The following is a 21,831-nucleotide window of genomic DNA, read 5'->3' on the forward strand; positions in this document are numbered from 1 at the left end:
ACAGCCCTTAGACAGCCGTCCAAGAGTCATGAAATTGTAGAGAGAGTCCTGAAAGAGCAGCGTTACCTCACTATTTTTGTTCTGGCCACCGTGTTCTTTTGCAAAGGATGCACTTCCTACTCCTGCTAGGAGCTAGGAGAGCAGGAATAATAAGATGCTCACCTTGTTAGCCAAGGATTAGGCCCAAGCAGTATATATTTAATTAGACTTTAAAGAGCTTATTTCAATGTTAGGAGATGCAGTTCTTCCCTGTTGCTGCTGCCTCAATATAATTGTTTCAGTAAGTGTTCTGCTTGTCAAGAGAAAGGAGAGTGTTTTCGGATATTGCAAGTACTCAATGTTTGTTTGCAGTTAGATTAAGAAGCGGAAAGTTGACTCAAAGCTCTTGTAGAGGTCATCTAATCTCTTTGTTTGAGAAGATCTGTCCTCTCACAGACTCACCTTCGGCACTATAAAGGAATACATCTTCCTGATGACAAGCTCTCTTTGCAGTGACACTTCACCCTTAGTCATTCTAGAAGCAGCATCTTCTACTGCAAAAGCTTAGGAACTACATGAGAAATTAGAGTGCTGCTTGCAACGACCACGTCTTCCGCAAGATCCAGGGCATCCACAATGAGCATTAGTCAAGACGACGTGGAGAAGTTTCTTGATGGCAACCCTGCTTTTGCCAAGCAGTACTTTGAGAAGAAACTGAAAACAGAGTCATGGGATAACAATGAGAGTGAAATACTTTTTGAGTTGATCCAAGACATGCAAGAAAGCATCAACATGGAGAAAGTTGTTTTCAAGACCTTGAGAAGAATCAGGTCCCTTATTCATGCTGACCGCTGTAGTCTTTTCATGTACAGGCAGAGAAATGGCACACCTGAACTGGCAACAAGGCTTTTCAACATCCAAGAGGGAAGTACTCTGGAGGAATGTCTGGTGTCCCCAGACTGCGAGATTGTCTATCCATTGGACATAGGCATTGTGGGTTATGTTGCACAGACAAAGAAAACCATGAACATCAAGGATGTCCATGAGGTATGTTTGCCATTTATTCATTTACGGGGTAGAAGAGAGGCTCACATGCTTACTAGTGCAAAGGGGTCAAGAGGCAGCAGTGCATCTCAGTGCTTGGCCAAAGGTCTTGTGGTGTAATAGCTGTGTACTGGAAACAAAAGCACCTGTAGTAAGTCTTCAAGTTGCTTTCAATTTCATTTATAGAATGAGGTGAAGTTAAGCACATTAATTACACTGGGTCTTAGTGCCCGGAAACAAGTACTCTGCCACACTTGGTCTGTCAAATTAAAAAAAAAATAAAAGTCACACGTAGTCCAGCAGAGGAGAGTGAGGAAGTCAGATCTGCACTGAATGCACATGGAATTTTTCACAGAATTTTGTGATCCATTAGTAAGTTGCAAAGAGAGAGAAATCCTTTACAGGAGCACAAAGTAGGTTTTTACGCTAGAGAAAACATTTGAAAATGGTTACTGTCTGATGAAATTTCAGCCAAGGGCATTTAGAGACATTTTTATTAAACAGAGGGAGTGGACCTCAGAACAAGCGTGTTAGCTGCAACCTGTGTATGGTGGATCTTCATCAGAAGCAGAACGAGACAAGCTTTGACCAAAAAAACTCTTTCAGCAAACATTGTAAACCGGAGGGATCTCAGGAATTTTAATGTTTTATTTTTATGCCTTCGTGACAACATTTACTCCCCATACTTCTGGGTTGAATCACCTTAAACCAGAATGGCAGCAATAACAATCCGCTTGTTCTAATCATAGGTATAAAACTAAAATCCATGTGACCCAAATATGGCATTTGGGATTACTCCATCTATTGTTTGCTAGTTATAGAGAGACCATCTGTTGATCGATTCATTTGTTGCTCAATACAGGCATATCCAAACCCTTTGGCAAAACCTTCCTTGTCTTCCACAGAACACAGACACTGATTTGGTTCTGCAGCTTTATTTTTTGACATCTGGGTTGTTTCTGATGTTGGGGGAAGCATCAGAATGTGACAAACTTTTTAAAGCTGTTTGCTTCCTGATGTTTCTTCAGAAATATGGGAGCATTTCGTTGCTGTGAGCTAAGAGCTGCACTCCGAGTGCTTTCAGACATCACCATAAGACATTCCTTTGAAGGAGACCCAGAGACTCAATGCTTGGTCTATCCCATTTGGCAGAAGGCCCAGCAGTGGGGAAGGTATGGGGAGAAGTACATTAGGGAGAGATTATTCTTCTGGTTCAACCTTCTGAATATGATCAGAGCTGTGTGGTTTTTTCTAACCCAGGTGGAAGGGTTATTCACCTGAGCAGAGAGAAGATCTTGGGTCAGCAGGACCATCCCTGCACTCCCTAATGGCAGGTGATGGAGGTGTCAATAGGACCCCATGCAAGTGAAGTGATGGGCCATCTGCTTTCCCTGTACTATGCTTTCTCTGCTTTGTTTTCTTTTGTCATGGGGGGAAATGTAATATTGATACAAGGATGAACTGGACAAGTTCCTTTTGAACTGGCCCCACAGCATGACCTAGCATGCCCCCAGTGGTTTGAATGGCAGTTCCCTCCTGGGTGACTTCCCAGGCAGTCCAGTCCATTGCGGAGCTGTCTGCACATGGCAACCACTACCAAAGTGCTCCTGGGGCAAAAGGGGGTGGATTGCTGCCAGATGCAGGGGGAGATTGCCAGGAAACACACACTAGTGGTGCTAACTGCATCCTCCCCTGGAGTACCTGCCCCACCATCTGCCATCCTGCGCACAAAGGTCCGGCAACATGTGAGGGAACGTCTGGGAGAACAAGGAGTAGATGGCTTCATGGATGCTGCAAGCTGACAACAAGCCTCAGGGTCCAGGCAAAAGCAGAAATAAAATGAGAGTGAGTGAACTTCCCGGTGACTGCACTGGTTCATACACCGTGGCTACGCAGTGCTGCAAGGTATCTGTGTGTATTCCCTCCACAGTGCTAACAAGAAGCCGGAGGAAAGGGGGAAGGAGGCACTATGAAGAATGTCATCTATCTGAGAATGATCGGTGGAGAGCCTCCTTGTTCTGACAGTTTGACATGTTAAAGCTTATGGTTAGCAGGATCCCCACAGAAAGTTGGAAGCACACGTTGCAATCTGAAGCCACAGCTTCTCCTCTTGATAGTAGCTTTATCATCAGTAGACTGTCCAATTTTCTGTTAATTCGTCTTCCTCAATAATTTTGAAGTAAAACTTTCTTTAGGCAGCTCACTTTGAGAGGCTGTGCTTTATCTTGGCTTTAAGTCTGCGGATATTGTGGAAAATGCCTAATTTGTGAATTTTCTGTTAAACAGTGTGCCCAGTTCAGTCCATTTGTCGATGAGCTCACCAACTATACTACAAAAAACATCCTTGCGACACCCATCTTGAATGGCAAAGATTTGGTTGCTGTCATTGTGGCTATTAACAAACTGAACGGCCCACACTTCACCAGCTCAGATGAAACAGTAAGTGGTCAGTAGCTGAGTTTCTATCAGAAGGGTGTTACCTGTGTCCTGCAAAACAGACTCTCTTATACTGGGGATGTCTGCTTTCCATGAAGCTCCAGTGTTGTGAGTTTCCCTAAAGGGGACTCACCCTCTAATAAAAGAGGCTTAAAATGAGGTTGCTTATCTCATAAATCTTTCATGGAAGACACAGTGGGATAAGCCTCATCTCATGCCAATGCACAGCAAAGCATTTATCCAGGGAAATTCCCATGATGCTTGTAAAGCAGTGTTATGAAATACAGTATGCATGAGGCTGCTACTGCATTCAACTCAATCTCGTAATTTGTCTTTGCAGCTTTTTCTGAAATACCTGAATTTTGCATCCTTGAACCTGAAAATTTATCACTTGAGCTATCTTCACAATTGTGAGACTCGAAGAGGCCAGGTAAGAGTGAAAATGCAAAACGGGTTATATCTCAAAACCAAGTGAGTGCATTCTTCTGATTTCAAAGGCGTACCTGATCTGCTTCAGAGATTTGTGCCCTAAGAGCAGGAGAAAAAGATACCCTCAAGTGCTTTCAGGTGCTGTTCCTTCCCCAGAGTCCTTCATTAGTGTTTCTGCTGCTACTGGCAAAAGTGCAGGACCTGACACAGTGGCACCAGTTTCAGCAGGACTGACTTTTGTTGACTTGAGGCTGCAAAACACTCTTGGGTCATTTAACCACTTCAGCCAGCAGCACTAAAAGATTTCCTGAGATGTAGGAGAATGTGGTATTTTTTCCTCGTCTGCTCATTAAAAAATGCAATTGAATTTCTTCTTAGAGACAGTAAAACGTTTTTTGTACACCTTTTGTACTGGCCTCTATCAGTAGAAATGACCATAGATTAGGGGTTTAGGGTATTCTGAATTGAAATAATCAGCCAACGTTCTTTTCCATGACTTGTATTACAATAGGATTCTCAAATTCATTGGGATGGATGTGAATCCTTGCAATCACTTTCTGTATAAGGCAACCAGTTATCATTGAAGAGGACATGCAGTGGCGTCTGTGCTTCGTGGCAGCCATGATCTATTCTCCAGTGGGGGTTCCCATGGGGAATAAATGCCTGTCTCAGCAAAATTAATGCAGAATGCAAGTTTATTTTGAAGCTTTGGGACAGCACTTACATTTACTAATTCCTTATTGTATATGCTTTACCTAATTTTATTAATAAAAAACATGAATGATGGCCAGGTCAGACAGCCTTCAGCAATGATGAGTAGTTCAACTACAGCAGAACTGGCAAAGGTTTGTTGCTGTTGAGGGCTTAGCAGTAGAGTTGATAAGAAATGGGATAGAAGACAAAGTGGAGACTCAAAAAGTGGAAGGCCTAATGTCTCCCAGAGGGTGCTCTGGTCTGGTTCTGAACCCAGGAATCCTGTGTCCATATGCTATGCTGCATCAGCAGGTCCCACAGAAAGGGAGGAAAGTGAGAACGAGATGCAGGACACACTGCTATAGTTCTACCAGTAGTTCAGTTATCAGACCTCTGGCTATCTAGGTCCTACAGTCTGTGTGAGAGTTAATACAGTTCACTGTGTTATAACCAAAAGCACCGAAATACAGAATGAGCAAATCACATTCTCAAAGGTGGTCTAGGATTTTAATGCTGCAAATCCCATCCACAAAGACTGTGCAGTACTGTGCATAAAATGGTTTGTGGAAAGACAGTTCAGTCTGCTTGTGCTCAGACACTGTGTAAGAGTCTGATTAGAAGACCATATAATACATTTTGACCATCTTTTTTACATCATGCCATGAATTAGACATTTTTCAGATGTTTGTTTTGGTCCTCCTCACAGAGTTTGTGGCTTTCAGCATTACTTATTGCATGCTGTAAAGTGCCAAAGACTAAGTTGTTGCTCATTTTCCTCCACTATCCTATCTGAGGGATGCTGACAATGAACATCTCAGATTTTATAGAGTTGTCCCAGTTTATGAATTAGAAACAGAAACGATGCAGCTCATGATTGTCAAAATTATCCGCTAGTGTCCAGAGGTGAAGAGGTGAGGCACCCTTTTTCTGGTAGTGGCCATGTAACAGCACTTCTTGTTCAAGGCACAGGTCCAGTCCACTTCAGGTTGCAGCTCTCAGTGCTTTTGAAGCACTGTTCCTCACATTTCCTGGGATCAGAAAGCAAAGCACTCACATTTGGATACAAGCACACATGCGTTAGCTAAGCTGAGGGATTGTGTAGATGCTTCCTTATCACTTCAGAGAATATTTCTCCTTTAGGCCCACGAAGGCTCTCCTTGCACCACCAGCAATACTTATGCAACCTCCATTTTCACTATTGAAGGGGCCTAATAGCAACATCTTTCTTAAGGGTACATCTGTGGGGCACAGAGCAGGTAAAAGGAGCAGACATCGATGTGCACACAAAGCAGCTGTGCAAAGGCTTTGAGGAAAGCGTTGATTCACATATTTCAAACACCAACCTCTGTAAATTCACAACGTTTTTGGTGTTAACCGGTTTTGGATGCAAGATTTTACTAACGGCTTTCAAACATAAGTGGAGACAACTCTCGACCTGACAGTATTGCTTTTTTCATGGTGTATTTTTAAGATTGCAATTCTACATAATACTCCGAGATGACCTGACTCTTCCTCCCCACTAATTCCCAGTGTGAATAAGCAATGCTTTTGCATTTTGCTGTGTAGGTTTCCTGCACTTTTCAAGAACTGCAGTATAAAACCCCAATCGTTTCCTCGTTGCTCCAAATACATTTGGGAAGCCCATCTCCCAAGGAAAGGCTGTGCTTACGTTTTGATCTTTCGCTGCAGGTGCTGTTGTGGTCTGCGAATAAGGTTTTTGAGGAACTGACTGACATTGAGAGGCAGTTCCACAAGGCTTTTTACACGGTGAGGGCATACCTGAACTGTGACCGGTACTCAGTAGGTCTCCTGGACATGACAAAGCAGAAGGTGAGCGGTTCACATCTGTGTTGTGCATCTTTCTGATTGCTGCTGTCCCCTGAGGGGAGACACACCGAGATAAGTTTTCCTGAGGCCGTCAAAGTGCAAATTAACTTCCAGTCGTAATTCCTACTTTGGTTGGCATTCTTTTGTTGTGCAAATGAAGAGACGGGGGTTAATGGAAATAGAGGAAAAGGGGAGAGCTTGTCACTAGAATGGGACTGTCAAAGGCTGGGAAGAAAAACGAGGGGAAAATGTGTCTGACTGTGGCAATCCTGGTCAAAGCCTGCAACACAAACACAACCTCAGAAAGCCTGTGGATATCAGAAGTATAGTGAGATAGCTGTGGAAACCCCCCAGCAACAAAGCAGCCACTTTCCTGAAGGACTCATCCATGTGCACAATATTCAGGCTTTTAAATGGAATTTGTCTTCATGAAAACAAGCTGACAGAAGCTAAGTTACATCTGATTTGGTCTGATTGTTTGCAACTTTGTCAAGTTCTATGTGGGGGTCACGCAGCATCCTTGTCAATGGAGCCCTGCTTTATTCCATGATCAGGCTGACCATTGTGTTGCCAGAGCTCTTACGGCACACTGTCCTGTGGAGAGGTGTATTAAAAGATCATTAGTGTGCTAGAGACACTTTGATCAGCATTACAATGAAGCCTAGGAAGAACAAGCAAACAAAATATTTCAGCAATCTGGCAAGTAGTAGATTAACCATATAGTCACACTCTGGAAAAGGAAGAACACAAAAGGTTGGCATGGTCATTTGCTCTGAGTGCAGCCAGCAGTGTTCACTGAATGAAGCAACACCCTGTGTACAGGCAGTATATAATGCACCCCACTTCCCAATTTAGGTATTTGGGTATCATTCTGCTGCCTAGTATTGAAATAGTCTTATTATTTGATGCCTTATTTTACACACTACAAAAACCAGCACAGTAGAGCAATGGTTGCTTTGAGACCAGAGGCAGAATGCACTTTTCTACTCTAAAACTACTTCTTTAATTTTAAAACCAGGAATTTTTTGACCTATGGCCAGTCCTGCTGGGAGAAGTACCCCCGTACTCAGGGCCTCGCACTCCGGATGGCAGGGTACGTGAGAACAGGGCTCCTTTACCTCTCTCCTGCCTGGTTGGATTGCCTCACCACTAATTTCAACACCACTCTTCTCTTTATTTGCAGGAAATAGTCTTTTACAAGGTCATCGATTATATATTACATGGAAAAGAAGACATTAAAGTCATTCCGTAAGTGCCCAGTCCCTGTAAGTAAGGTACTGACACAGAGTGTAGGTAAAACCAAGGTTCCCCATGATTGAAAGACATCCATGAGGAGAAATGCAAAGGACTAATAGAAGACTGAGTAAGAGAGACAGAATGTAAGTTGGTTCTTCAGCTCACATCTCTGTGGGATAAAGATTTCCCCAAGGGCACTGGGATCCTGACTTGCAAGCCAGGTTCCAAAATTCACTACAACCAGTGATTCTTTTTAGATGCAGAAGTGAGCTGTCTTGACTGACAGCAGTTTTGCCACTCTCCTTGCCAGGCTGAGGCATCTCTCCTCCTCCATGCCTTCCCTATGGAAGTGGGTGAGCCCACCCAGGATGCCCTTTCGTTGAGGCAACGCTTCCTTGCTTCTCTCTAATCCTTCAGTCGCTGATCCCATCTTAGGGCTACCTCTGGTCTTTCCTCCTCTCCTCGCAGCAGAAGACATCCTCTTTCTGAGAACTGCCCTCTCTTCTTGCCACTGGGTGTTTCAGAGGAGCCTTGGGCACCTTAGACAAACCTGACTTAACAGGAGTTTTGCTCAGTTCTGATACCCAGTACAGCAGTGTTCAAAGTTCAGGCTGGCAGACAACCTTGGCCAGAAACTTCCTTTTATCTTTCTCTGTGTTGAAAACATGGCCCCCACTCCCAGGAATTACTTTTTATTAAGCCTCTGCAAACTGTGATATTTTATGTGTTATTTTGTATTGAATCCTTGAAGAAAAAAGTATTTACTTACATGAAAATTTTTTGCTTGTGCATGTGGATCCTTTGAAAGTAACAGGACTGTTTAGGAACTCAGAGTGAAATATGTAAATCTGGATTATGCAATCAGTTGGATACACTTCGGCTCCATGATCATCCTTCAGTAAACATAGATCCTTAATTTCCTTTATATATTTTTCTTTCATTCAGAAATCCTACCCCGGATCACTGGGCACTAGTTACTGGGCTGCCAACCTATGTGGCTGAAAGTGGATTTGTGAGTACTTAACCTAGGATTCATCAAATCTTTCTGAGATAAAGTCAGACTCATGCTGCTTTCTCATCAGTTCAGTTCTATGTTTTGGTAGTTAAACTTCTCATTGCCCACATTATAAAACTTTTTCTTTTGTGTGATCCCCTAGATTTGCAACATTATGAATGCTGCTGCAGATGAGATGTTCAACTTTCAGGTATTGTGAAAACTTCCACTTCTGTGAAGGATTCTACTTTTTCTTTTTCCAGAAATGTAATATTGCGTCAATATTAGATATATAAATACTTCTTTTGTCTGAAGTCTTAATGTCAAATGGGAATGATGATGTGTTTAGAAAACACATTAAGTACATGATGTCTTTCTGCTTGCTGTTGCTTCAAGGAAGGTCCTCTAGATGAATCAGGATGGACTATCAAAAATGTTCTCTCCATGCCAATTGTGAACAAAAGGGAAGAAATTGTTGGTGTCGTCACATTTTATAACAGAAAAGATGGGAAACCTTTTGATGAGCAGGATGAAACCCTCATGGAGGTATAGTTCCTTTCTGTGGCTGGAAGTAATTCATATAGTTGAAGAGCTCACTGTTGCTTATTGTACACCCACAAAACATCTCCAGTGTTTTGATGCTAAGTAGACTTCTTTGTTGCTTAGAGAGGTGTTACACATCACCTTGGAAGTTTTGAAAGCAGCTATCTGACACACTGGGGAGTTTGGCCGTTGAAACCCAGCTGTGTTAGCATCATTTTGTTTCAGCATTCTTGGGTTGGACACCTAGCCATGAGCAGCTACTGTGCACCAACACAGCCGTTCTGACCTGCATTCACATACCTGACAGCTGGCTCTCACTGACTGGGCCAGTCCCCCCAAAAAATTACACAGAAATTATCTGTGTAGCTGAGATACAAAGGGAGGCCAGCTGTTGAATCTACCAGCAGCAGCTGTGAGCAAGGACCTTGCTGCTTAGAAATGCTCCTATGTTAGTTTCAATGCAATATAAACATTCAGCTCTTGGCATCTGTTATCAATCAGAACATTTCCTGAAACAGACTTTTCTTATCAAACTAAAAGACTGTGGGGAAAAAAAAACAGTTTTAATTGGCCACTGAGCAGCAAAGGAGTTGAAAGCAAACACAGTGTGTGCGTAAATACACGTAAGAGGTGATGAGACCACCTTGATCTCAGCATTCCTGACCTGCTGTCACCATTGTAACAGCAGCCTTTCCACAGGCATGGAGGCACTTGCAGCAACACAGAAATAGTTTTCTGTACACTGAACTGGACAGAAGGTCCTTGAGCCTCCACAGCATGGATGCTCTGTAGGGCTGGGCAGATTCAACAGCTGGGGAGATGCTCTGCTGAGGAGTAAGTCACAGCTGGGAGCAAACACATGATTGCTTATTGCTAGAATTGTGGACAAAGTGGAGCTTGTGTTTCTCAAAAAATATATCATGCAGTGTTACATTTCTGTGCGTTTGAGGAACAGATGTTTCAGTTATTTCACCGTTTCCTTCTTTTCCCCCCACCAAGTCCTTGACACAGTTCCTGGGTTGGTCTGTGCTCAACACAGACACATATGATAAGATGAACAAGCTGGAGAACCGGAAGGACATTGCTCAGGACATGGTGCTCTACCACGTGAAATGTGACAAGGATGAAATCCAGGAAATTCTGGTAATGCCTCACAATGTGCAGCACACATCCAGGTGTACTGGCCTGGCCCACGGCTTATGGCACAGACACAGGTCTCCCATTTCACAGAAATGCTTCCAGCCACGTGGAGGCAGCACCTGGGTCCCTAGTCATTGCACAGTGGCTAAAGAAGTTTCTTCTGACTCTGTGGTCTGCCCTCCACCTTGGCACACTGCCCCAATATGTCCTTTCTAATTTCCTCAGCAAAGCCAACCTTGGAGGTGGGCTCACACAGGCACTACTCAGGGCAGGGTTGTAGGGGTGGAAGAGAAACTGATTTATTTCCTAAAACCTTCTTAGTACAGAGGATGTGAAGCTAGAGGACCCAGCTGGGACACTGGATCTAGGGGGACATTTACGAGTAGGGGAAACACAAATCCAAGGAGAGGGAGAACACTACCAGGAAGCATGTGTTGAAAGACCAGAAACTGAAGTAAGGTCCAGGAAGGAAACACAATTTGCGTATGACAGCTACCCTGGATTGCCCCAAAGCTGCCAAGTGCAAAGTCCATTGGGGTTTGGTTGTCAGCTTAACACACTCATGCTCTTTGCAGCCAACACGAGAAAAGCTGGGGAAGGAGCCAAGTGAGTGTGAGGAAGAGGAGCTGGCAAGCATTCTGGTAAGAACAATGTACTGCTGGAATAAAAGGCCTTGGTGAGCAAACATTGCCTGTGTGGATGCAGGAAACAGTTATCAGCATTGGCATGCTGCTACCTGGTCAGGGGCGAAGGCAAAGCATATCCTGCCTTCCTCTGCTGCGTGAATTTGGGGTTACCATCATAATGTCACAGCACGTGACTTCCCTAGGTCCTGGGGAGTCCCTGCTCCCTGCCACTTCATCTCAAGGGGTTCAAAGTCCATCTGGAAACACATCAGTCACCTCGGCTTGTCACGCATATTGTTCTCCAGAGTAATTAAGGAGGGCTGTAAGTCTTCCCCCATTTTGAGTCTTCAAACTGCATCAAATCAAGTGCTCAACAGAAAACAAAAAATATTTCATGCACTTGACCAAATCCCGTCCTCTCCCCCCATTAATGGGGTTATTATGAAAAGCTGCATTTCAGTCTGTTTATGTGTTATATGCTAAAAGAAAAAGTTCACAGCAGTGTCAGACTGATAAGTTTTTGATAAGCAAACCTAGGAATGACATAAGCAGCAGAGCAATAAGCCATCCCCACCTCTCTTACAGAAAGAAGAGCTCCCGGGGCCCACTAAGTTTGAAATCTATGAGTTCAGGTTCTCTGACTTTGACTGCACCGAGCTGGAGCTGGTGAAGTGTGGCATTCAGATGTACTACGAGCTCGGCGTGGTGAAAAAGTTCCAGATCCCACAGGAGGTAGGAGCTGTCAAAACCCAAGGTGCCCCGTCTCGGATGGCCAACAGACCCACCTGTGGCTGAGGTCCCCACGCAGGGCACTCTCTGTGCATGCCCAGCGCAGCTCACAGAGCAGCCACGAACTGGGTTCATGGGGCTTGCAGAGAGGAGGGCGTGCGTCCTAAGCCCCCTCACACCTCTGAGGGCAGGGCACCGCCTCTCACTGCCACTGATCACTACATGAGCGTTTGCAGGGCAGAGCTGTCCTCCTCTGATCTGCGCTGCCTGCCACAGGGGGGGTTTGCTGTGAGGTCTGTGGAGATGGGTAGTACGGCACGCAAAAGGTTGCTTTGCACTTGCTGTGTCTAATGCCCCTCACGGCCGCAGCGTAAAAACAGTTTCCAGGCACGACATGGGGAGTGCCTGCCTCTGTGTGCTTGTTTCCTTTGCTATCGGATGTACCATTCAGCTTTCAACCGAGATACGCTGAAACCCACACTGGCAGGTCCCTTTGTTTCTCATCCCCTTGCAAACACGTCTGTGCTCTCATTTGGTGCAATTGGCACCAACTTCCTGACTGTGGTTAGCGGGAATGGTGCGACCCTGTGGGAACAAGGACTCCATAGCCCCTGATGCGCAAATTCACGATTCACCGTCCCCCCGTAGGAATCGTGAAACTGACATTTCAGCAGCTCTGGTGCTCCCCAAGGGATTTCTCGGCACATTATGTGAGGTTTATTTCCATCTAGTGGGATCTGGAGGTAACTGCAGGAAGAGTTTCCACCCTGGAAAGGCAGGCTGGGAATTAGAAGGGAAGCGAATGGGAATTATCTCTATGCCTCTTACTTGTAGCAGGTCAGTGTCAAAAAGTACCCAAAATATCTATTCTGCAACAACTAACCCCTGATACACGTGTGAAAAAAAAGTCTTTGTTTGCTGCAACTCTGAATAGTTGAGATTTTTAAAAATGAATACTCATCCATAATTAATTTTCTCTCTAATGGCAAAACCTGCACAGCTACAAGATGTAGTACACATGGAGTAGTAGAATGCAGAGGGAAAAAGCTAGTTTGTTATTTAATGCCCTATATCGTAGTTGCTTAGGTGATATAAATGCCACCCATCTCTACATCTATGGATTCCCATCTCTTGAAGAGAGATATCAGTATTAGTAAATCACAAGATACAGGACAGACAAATATTAGGAGTGACAACTTAGATAAAAAAAAAATCAAGAAATTCACAGTCAGTAAGATGAAACCACAATAAATTCACAAACGGTACAATGAAATCTCTTTTCCTTTAGGTAGTGATTATTCTTGTTTACCCCACAAACATCTCTGTGATTTTATTTTTCTTACAAAAAAAAAAATTAGAAAATGGAGAGCTATATTTTAGATCCCGTTTTGCTCTCCACTAATCTTTAGGCTTTACGCTAATGATGCTGTCAGGGAAGTCTGATAACATTACAGCTTCTGATCCCTTTCTGGGGCCACCTCTGTAGGACTGGAACCTCATCCATGACTTCTGTATATGATTCTCATTGTGAGAGCCAGAGCCAGCGGCTTCATCACCCAAACAAACATCCTCTTCCCCATTTGCAGGTTCTGGTAAGGTTTGTGTACTCCGTCAGCAAAGGCTACCGGAAGATAACTTACCACAACTGGCGTCATGGCTTCAATGTTGCACAGACCATGTTCACGCTCCTGATGGTAAGGTAACACCACCCTGGTTAATTCTGTGGCACAGTTTATTTACAGCACCTAAGAAATATGCAGGTATCCCTTTGAATCCTGGTATAGGAAAAGGGTTTGTCGCTCCTAGCACAGGTCCTGATGAATGAGGTCTCCATTTGCCTTAGGTAACAGCCATTGCATTACATTTGAATCTTTGGTCAATGCTGGCCAATGAATGGGATGCTTTAATTCTCAGGTGTCTGTGGTGTTGAATAGACTCCAGACTAAATCCGTCTGCAGAGTAGGGGAAAGAGACTACAGGACTTCCATTCTTCCAACAGATTCTGACAGTAAGAGCCAGACATTGAAGTTAGGTTGGGATGGAGGCAACCCCATGCTTTCCATTTCCAGGCAGGACAGACACGGGTGTAAGTATATCGCTAGTGTGAACACAGCAAGTGCCACTTCTCACAGGCTCTCAGGGCAACAAACACCTCAACAAGAAAAACAAGTGTCTGCCTGCTGCTCCACACCAAGGATTGACCAGCCAGGAACCACTGAGGATGGTTTCACACATCTGCCTGCACATCTGGCAGCAGGCTTATGCCTACCACAATCCCTTGGGTGATTCAGCTGGGACATCACATTGCCCAGAAAGATGAGGAACTTCTTCACATAGTACTTTCTGTCCAGTGACTGCAGGGGTGCTTATGACAACCTGGGTGAACCCTAGGGCATGAGACTTCTATAGCAGGATGCAGACAACACTGTAGATGTGCATCAAGCACATATGCACCACACATATGCCTACCTGAGTCTGAAATGTTCTGTTTCCAGCTGATTCCCCGTTTTAACCTAAGCCTACCATGTGTGGTGTTTAGGTTCACAAATGTTTTCAGTTCTCCTGGACTATTTCAGTAAGGAGATCCCTGGCACAGAGCAGTCACAGGTCAGTACCTGTTCCTGTACGAGGTGTTAACATATGGCATGCACATTCTCTCCCTCCAGACTGGCAAACTCAAGCGTTACTACACAGACCTTGAAGCCCTTGCAATGGTAACTGCTGCTCTGTGCCACGATATTGACCACAGGGGAACCAACAACCTTTACCAAATGAAGTAAGCACTTTCTTACTGCTTCAAACCAGTTCTGTTGCTCTCAGGTTGAGTAGAATCAGGCTGTTGACCACACCAAACTCCAGCACAGCTCTGTTTAATACACAGGGGTAACAAACTTCTTTTGCAAATTTCCCTGCTTTTCAGCTTACTACAGCACTTTGGCTTATGCTTTGGCCAGTGGTGACACTGAAAAATTGCTGTGCTCTCTGGGGCTTGCTTTACCTCCTAGCAAACCTCCTTTGGTTAAAGCAAAATTTACACTACCATTACAGTTTAGAAGGCACTTGGTAGCCTGAGTGCCACAGGAGACCCATGATGCCACCAGGAGCACCCTGGGCATAAGACAACTAGTTTCTGATGGAAGGTACCTATGGGGAAAGCACCATGCACGGCACTGCCCTCACCACCTACAGAAACAAAGCACCCGTGAGAGTGCTGCTCTCAGTAGGTAGTTGTTAGCTACAGAGAAAAAATTGCATGATTTCATTGACTAGTCAAGACCCTGTTGCTCCCTTAAAGTAGTGTCAGATCATAGCTCTTTTGCAATGACTGCTGGCAATACTGTCTCACTGTTTTCTGGTGCTTTGGAAAAACATTGAGTGAAGCTGGCTCACGCTTTTGATACAAGAGGGCCTTGCTTTTCAGCAAGGAAAGTGTCCAAGGATTGCAGGGTTTTATAGTCCTATTACTAGATATCAACATGTATTTAACTCAGGAATTAAACAAGCTTACTAAGCTGAGTAATTACAATGCAGTCAGATACAACATTTAAGGGGAAGTTTTGTAGTTGAAAGACTGTCTTATACAGTGTCCAAATAGTTATAAGCAGTGTCACAAAAGTCTTTAATTAGGCTGAGGTCATTACTTACTGAAAAGTGCTACTCTTAACCCTTTTAAAAGGAGTTAAACTTATGTGTGTGACAAAAAATAAATAAAAAATGAGACACTTCTTTTTTATTTTTAAATACTGCACTTACATTTTTCATCTTTCCTTTACATAACCAGATCTCAAAATCCCTTAGCTAAACTTCATGGATCCTCAATTTTAGAGAGACATCACTTGGAATTTGGAAAATTCTTGCTCTCTGAGGAGGTTGGTAATGTACTGTAATATAAGGGCATGAATAATTTAATTTTAGGGAAATTTTTCATTAACAACAGAGCTGTCAGCACAAGACCTTTCTCTGGATTGGATACTGAGAAATTGCAGCTGCCTCTGTCCCCAGGCAACCTATCCTCACCCAGGACCAAAACACAGAGGTTTCCTTAGTGCATGACTTGGTTCCTTCAGAAGACACATCATTATCCACATAGGAATATGTTAAATAAAGGATTGTTCTCCTGCAGCCCCTCTGTCAGGACTAAGGCTGACACATTCCCACAGCTAACTTTTAATTTCAGGCAAATTTGCACTGGGGTCAGGGGATGGGGTTTGGGTGCACGCTGTGTAACAAGTTTCAAGATACAGACCCGGTTCAGTGAACAAAAGAGGAAACCAGCCACCCACATGAGAACAGGGCTCACAACCCTTGCAACTCAGGGGAGCAAGCTGAAGCTGTTAAAAGAAAATAAAAGTGAACACCTTTGGGAAAGGGAGGTGGCCAGGAACTCATAAAAACCCACAGTGCCTGAATTTTGCAACTCCCTTTCCTTCTCTTTTCAGTCACTGAATATATGTCAGAACCTCAACCGCAGACAGCACGAGCACGTGATTCACCTGATGGAAATTGCCATTATAGCAACAGACCTGGCACTCTACTTCAAGTAAGTCAGTCACGTACTCTGTGTGTGAAGGGCAGAAAGCAGCTGGCACTTTACAAGGGCCAAATGTGATGCTTTGCTCTGAAAGCCTCCCACCCGTGTAGCAGTTTCTTCACAGACACTGGCTCTGGGAGGCTGCCTTTAATATTGACTGCAGAGCTGGTGGGAGAACTCAAATCATTCAAAAGAATTTTGAACTTCTGTCAAGCCACGTACTTGACCTTTTAACCCTCTATTTCCAACAAGGCAGGGTTATATGATCCCCTAATGGAAAGAGATGTCAGGTTTTGGGTTTTTTTTAGCCTAGCACTCCAACACTTAAAATACTCATAAATGGCAAATGGTCTGGCAAAGGCTGCACTAACTTCTCTGGGAGAGCAGCATGACACAAATAATAAGTGGTCTATTGTAAGTGAATATCCAGCTAACAGGCTATTTCACACCCAAAAGCCAAAATTGCCAAACATCTTGGAGCAGTGTGTGCTAACTTTCTGGGACATAAGGCTGAAATTCAATGACATATGACTGCCTAATTAACAAGGAGCTCTCAAAATGTGCTTTCAGAGTACTGTGTCAAGACCAGATTATTGTGTTTTGTACTGCAGTACAATTATGCAAAATATAAACAGTCCACAGAAGAGGAATTTGAGGGAGATTACAATACCCCAAAGTCTTACTCTGAAGATACAATGTCTGTGTGGGAGCACATACCACCACTTCCTCACCAGCTGGGAACAAACTGGTCCTTGACCTCCTTGGTCCATGAACTGCAAGCAAAGTCTTAGTTAAGACCCAGGAATATTGATGTAGATAGGTCCTCAAGGAAGCCCCAACAAACCCAAGCACCACCATCTGCTTCTCTTAAGTAGTGGAAACTATTGTAAATGCCTTAAAAATAAGTGTAGTTGTGAGACATGAGCAGGACCTTGAAAGTATGTACAACTGCAAGTTATGTCAGCTGAGAAATGCTTTCACCTTTGCTGGCAAAATAAAGAGGTTTTTTCCTTGAATGTTAAGCAAACTGCAGAAACCTAAAGCTGGAGTATTTTTAAAGCTACTTGTCTTTGTATACTTAGCCAATCACTGTTAACCTTATTTAGATACCTAAACATATGTAGGGAATTCTGAGGAATGGTTTATACATCATACATCCATGTTTTGAGTGGCATAAAATCTGGAGAAACCTGATGTTTCAATGCTAGCAGAGAAGACAGGCCACATCACAAAACTACTTCATATGTGCTCTAAGTGCCAGGAGAGCAACTACTGGAAATCCTTCTGGAAGGGTTAGCAATACCAGGAACAGCTATCTGTTTTTAACATGTTTGTTTCCTTGTTTCACAGATTTTTCCTTTTGTCCCCTCCTTTTTTTTTTTTTTTTTTGTAAAACTTTTTTTTTCCCCTCAAAGAAAGAGAACAATGTTTCAAAAGATCGTTGACGAGTCTAAGACATATGATAGTGAGACTGCCTGGACTGAATACCTGTCTCTGGAGACAACAAAGAAAGAGGTTGTCATGTGAGTAATCAGCTCTGGAAAAGTTAGTGATGTGTATACCTGGTGAGAGCTCCAGTATACCCTTTGTGCTGCATTTGGTGCAAAATCAGCACATGATATATTACTGCAGGCTTAAATTTGACCTTCTGGAGAAGCAGGGTTTAAAAAGGGGAAAAAAAAAAAAAGTAGTTCTTCCTCCAAATAAATCTGGGCACATACTTGTAGGGAGATGGAGGATCCCTTCTGGCTGTATATTCCTACCAGGCCACCCTGTGGCCTGTAGACCAGAAGCAGGGACATCCAATCCACTAGCTGTTCTTCCCAGTGGCAACCAGCCTGAGTCACAGTGCTGTTGTTGTGACTTGACAGATGGTTTGCAGGATGCTCTGCACTGGCAGTGAAGTGCACTCACAATCTCACTGCTGACTGCACTGCTACACATCCATGAGGGAGACAGAGATGCTACTCCAAAGCCAAGAAGTTCAGCCCAGCACTGACTAAAGCAGTAAACATGCTAATGTCAGAAACAATGTTTCCCATCTCAATTCCATTTTAACGAAGAGAGCAATTCTTGATGAATGTCTCAGAATCAAGGCTGTTACAGCAGCATGTCTTTCTTTATCACTTCAGCAGGAACAAGGGGATACCCGACACAGTATTGGGACATGAAGTTCCTGAGCCTGCAAGAAGTAAGGTGCAGGCTATAGACAATAAATTTATTTCTTTCCTGTTTTTAGGGCAATGATGATGACTGCCTGTGACTTGTCAGCAATCACAAAGCCTTGGGAAGTCCAGAGTAAGGTCAGGTGCTTGATATATCATTAGATTTCTGTAGTTTATACTTCAAAGTAATGCAATTTCCTAAGCTGCCTGGAAGTTCAATCAGTCTCCTACCAGAATTACCAAAAGGAATAGCTACAGTCTCGATGGATTAACCATTCTTTCAGATTGTAGTAGTGTTGGAAATGTTTCTTAATAGGTGAACAGTGGACTAATGAGATCAAGTGCAATAAGACTGTAGAGCTGTCACTACACATAAGGGTTAGAAGTCAGATTTTCTTCATGGTGGAGGCCTGAAACGCATCAAGTTACGAGGCTGAAGTTGGTACTAACTTTTCTTTTTCCCTCCTTGTCAATGTAGGTAGCTCTACTGGTAGCAGCTGAGTTCTGGGAGCAAGGAGACTTAGAAATAAGCGTCCTTCAGCAACAGCCTATTGTAAGTACCATGCGAGAGCCGGCAGCTCAGTTCAGACAGCAAGTCTCAGCAGAGACTTACTACAAGAAGTGCTGCTGTCACAGTGCTGTGACTCTGCCTAAAATCACCATGCCTGCCAAAATCCATTGGAAAAGTGTGCACTCAGTGAAGAATCTCTGACAATACCCAGTGATTCTTGTCCAGCTCTCCCTATAGTTAGATGGCTTCAGTGGCTGTGAACCATCGAGGAGTGGAGTCCCCCTGGAGACTTCGTGCTGGCCCCTTACAGAAAAAATGTAAATTAAATAGATAAGTCACAGAAGAAAGCATAGTTTCTGATAAAGAGAAAAACTGCAAACACAAACTCTGTAGAGTCAAGAAACTTTCTGGTAAATGGAAGGGTGTTTCTAATATTTTTTTTTTAACACATAGTTAAATTTGGTATTGAAAGGGACAGGAATCACTCCTTGATGCAGCCTCCACCTGTGTGGTTTGGGTTTTATTTAAGAAGATTTTCATACACCCCATCTATCCACGGTGGCATTACAAATAATATATTAATTGGCAAGGTCTTATAAGAATATAATTTTGTGCTCAGTTATGTTTTATGGAATTCAAAACCTCTTCAGCCCTATAATGGACCTTCCCTCAGGTATCTGAGACAAACATGGGAAAGATTCTCTGTCCTCCTCCCCATCCACAGACACTCAAAGAGCTGTCTAAAATTTCTACTAAAATAGCAAAGGAAGTCAGACCACTTCACTCCTCTGCAGTGGAGAAAGAAGGCTGTCATGGATAGCCTCTGTGTATGGCATGATAGAACTGCTAGGCTGACATAACAAGGCAATTTTGGGGAGAAAATAAAAGTGTGTTTTTCAACTAAGTGTTCTCATAAATCATGGTCAACTTGTGTCCTCCCACAGCCCATGATGGACCGAAGGAAAGCTGCTGAGCTTCCAAAGCTTCAAGTGGGTTTCATTGACTTTGTGTGTACGTTTGTCTATAAGGTAAGCAAAGGGTACCCTTGCATACCCCATCCTTCTCAACAGGGGCTCAAATACCAGGTGAGTGAGTCCCAGTGCAGCAACACCACTCAAGGGGAGAGGGACAAGTAGAGGAGGTAATATCTGCCCCTCTGCAAGGTGTTGCAGCACGGTGCTTGTTTGTGCCACTAATGCTTTCTCTGCATAAGCCAGCTTTGGAGGTGAGGTGTCAGGGTCTGCCCTGGGGTACGATGGACCAGCACTGCCGCTGCACTGCATTGTGCTGACAGGTGTGTTTTGGTTAGGAATTTTCACGTTTCCATGAGGAAATTCAGCCTATGCTTGATGGGCTCCTGAACAATCGAAATGAGTGGAAGACCCGTGCTGATGAGTATGATGCAAAAATGAAAGCTCTGGAGGAAGAGAAGAAAAAAGAGGAAGAGAGAATGGCTGCAAAGAAAGGTCAGAAACAGTAATTAGCTTTACATTCTGAACTCAGAAACATACATATGCAATACTCTCACAGACCCGCAGCAAGCTTTGCTAAGATGGCAGAGTAAGATGCCCACAAAAAGTTTCTTAAATTTGGCTCCACTGGCAAGGCTGAAGGCACCATGGCTGGCTGTCAAAAAGGCCACCCACTTAAATTCCCAAGAACTAGTTTCTGGGAAACTAGTGAGAATCCATTCAGCACAAGTTCCCATGTAGCTAAGGATAGCCAAAAGTCGTTTGCTGTCCCTGGAAAACAGCAGGGAAACATCCCTTTATACTCGGGGACTGTGGCCTATGTGCTGTCCCACAGGTCATAAAGCAGGAGCTAAGAAAAGTCAACAGGGTCCTAGGGGGAACACTTGAGGAACAATGGTTCATCCCATTTCCAGTCCAGATTAAGTACTACCTAGAAGCCAGCAGTAGTGGTAGAACCTAGCAGCAATCTGTTTTGGTCAAACCTGTTTTTCTTTTTCTGTGGGCCCAGCCTGTGTAGTACTGAAATCCATTGGCTGTAGCGGGCATTGGGTGAAAGCTTGTTTGGCAGCCTGAGCACTTGTTTGACTCTCAGAAATGTGGAAGCAGAAGGTCGTCCTGGCCTCTCCCAAATGTCTGATCAAATATCTGCCAGAACTCGATGCCTCCGCTCCACAGAGGTTGTATCTTGAACTCTCCTTTTTTTCCAACAAAATTCCAGCAGCCCTCAAGTGACACAGTTCAGAAATTATTAGAGCTATCTAGGTGTCTTGTCTCAGTTCAATTCATACAAGTTAAATTAAAATATCAAAACTGCTTTAACTATTATTTGGAAAATTTCTGAAGAATTACTTTATGAACAAGTAATTGATATTCAAGCGAGGAAGATTTCTACTAACTCTAAAATACTCTTTCCAAGCAGCCTTACATATACAATTACTTTGCACAGCAGGCAGCTCTAGACAGGGTACTATAGTTATGACCTACACTGGTCATTGGAAAACATAAAAGTCCTTAAAAAACTAAGAAGAAAATTTGTGACTGTGTCTCTAATTCTGTGTTTCTTTTTACATGGCAGATGGAATAACCTGTAACGGAGGAACAGCTCCAGCTTCCAAAACCTGTAGCATACTTTAGACATATTATCAATGCAATATATGCCACCTAAAATGAGGATGCCCACGCTTAAAAAAAAAAAAAAAAAAGACATAAAAATACATTCCTGATTGGACTGTTCTGATACTTTATTAGGCTTATGATCAACCAGGGAAGGGCTAGATCTTGTTTGCCTTAATTGCATCTCTTCCTGATGGTAAGGAGCCAGTTCTGTCCTGTCTCTTGCTCCATGTAATGCACCTTATGTCAGATGGCATATGGGAAATCAGAACAACACTGGGCCCAATAAATCAGGTTGCAGGACTATGGAAGAGCATTTCTCCTGCACTGAAACACTTCTTACAGCAAAACTGATCAGGATAG

At 43.6% G+C, this 21,831-nt stretch overlaps 1 protein-coding gene across 1 annotated transcript; it reads left to right on the plus strand.

Moving 5' to 3' along the window:
• Nucleotides 1–471: 471 nt before the first annotated feature.
• On the plus strand, nt 472–21,831 carry PDE6B (phosphodiesterase 6B). The gene is made up of 22 exons (XM_051777535.1): nt 472–1,026; nt 3,310–3,462; nt 3,800–3,889; nt 6,271–6,411; nt 7,427–7,501; nt 7,592–7,656; nt 8,590–8,656; nt 8,802–8,849; nt 9,035–9,184; nt 10,181–10,324; nt 10,897–10,962; nt 11,533–11,679; nt 13,263–13,370; nt 14,343–14,452; nt 15,458–15,545; nt 16,116–16,216; nt 17,623–17,730; nt 18,447–18,510; nt 18,851–18,925; nt 19,828–19,911; nt 20,193–20,349; nt 21,431–21,831. The coding sequence occupies exons 1-22, from the start codon at nt 616–618 to the stop codon at nt 21,487–21,489; spliced, it is 2,511 nt and encodes an 836-aa protein (XP_051633495.1). The 5' UTR covers nt 472–615; the 3' UTR covers nt 21,490–21,831.

This window comes from Manacus candei, unplaced genomic scaffold (genome assembly GCF_025592945.1).
Source record: "Manacus candei isolate 608988 ecotype Guabito, Panama unplaced genomic scaffold, ASM2559294v1 h1tg000010l, whole genome shotgun sequence".
In the NCBI taxonomy this organism is placed as follows: Eukaryota; Metazoa; Chordata; class Aves; order Passeriformes; family Pipridae; genus Manacus; species Manacus candei.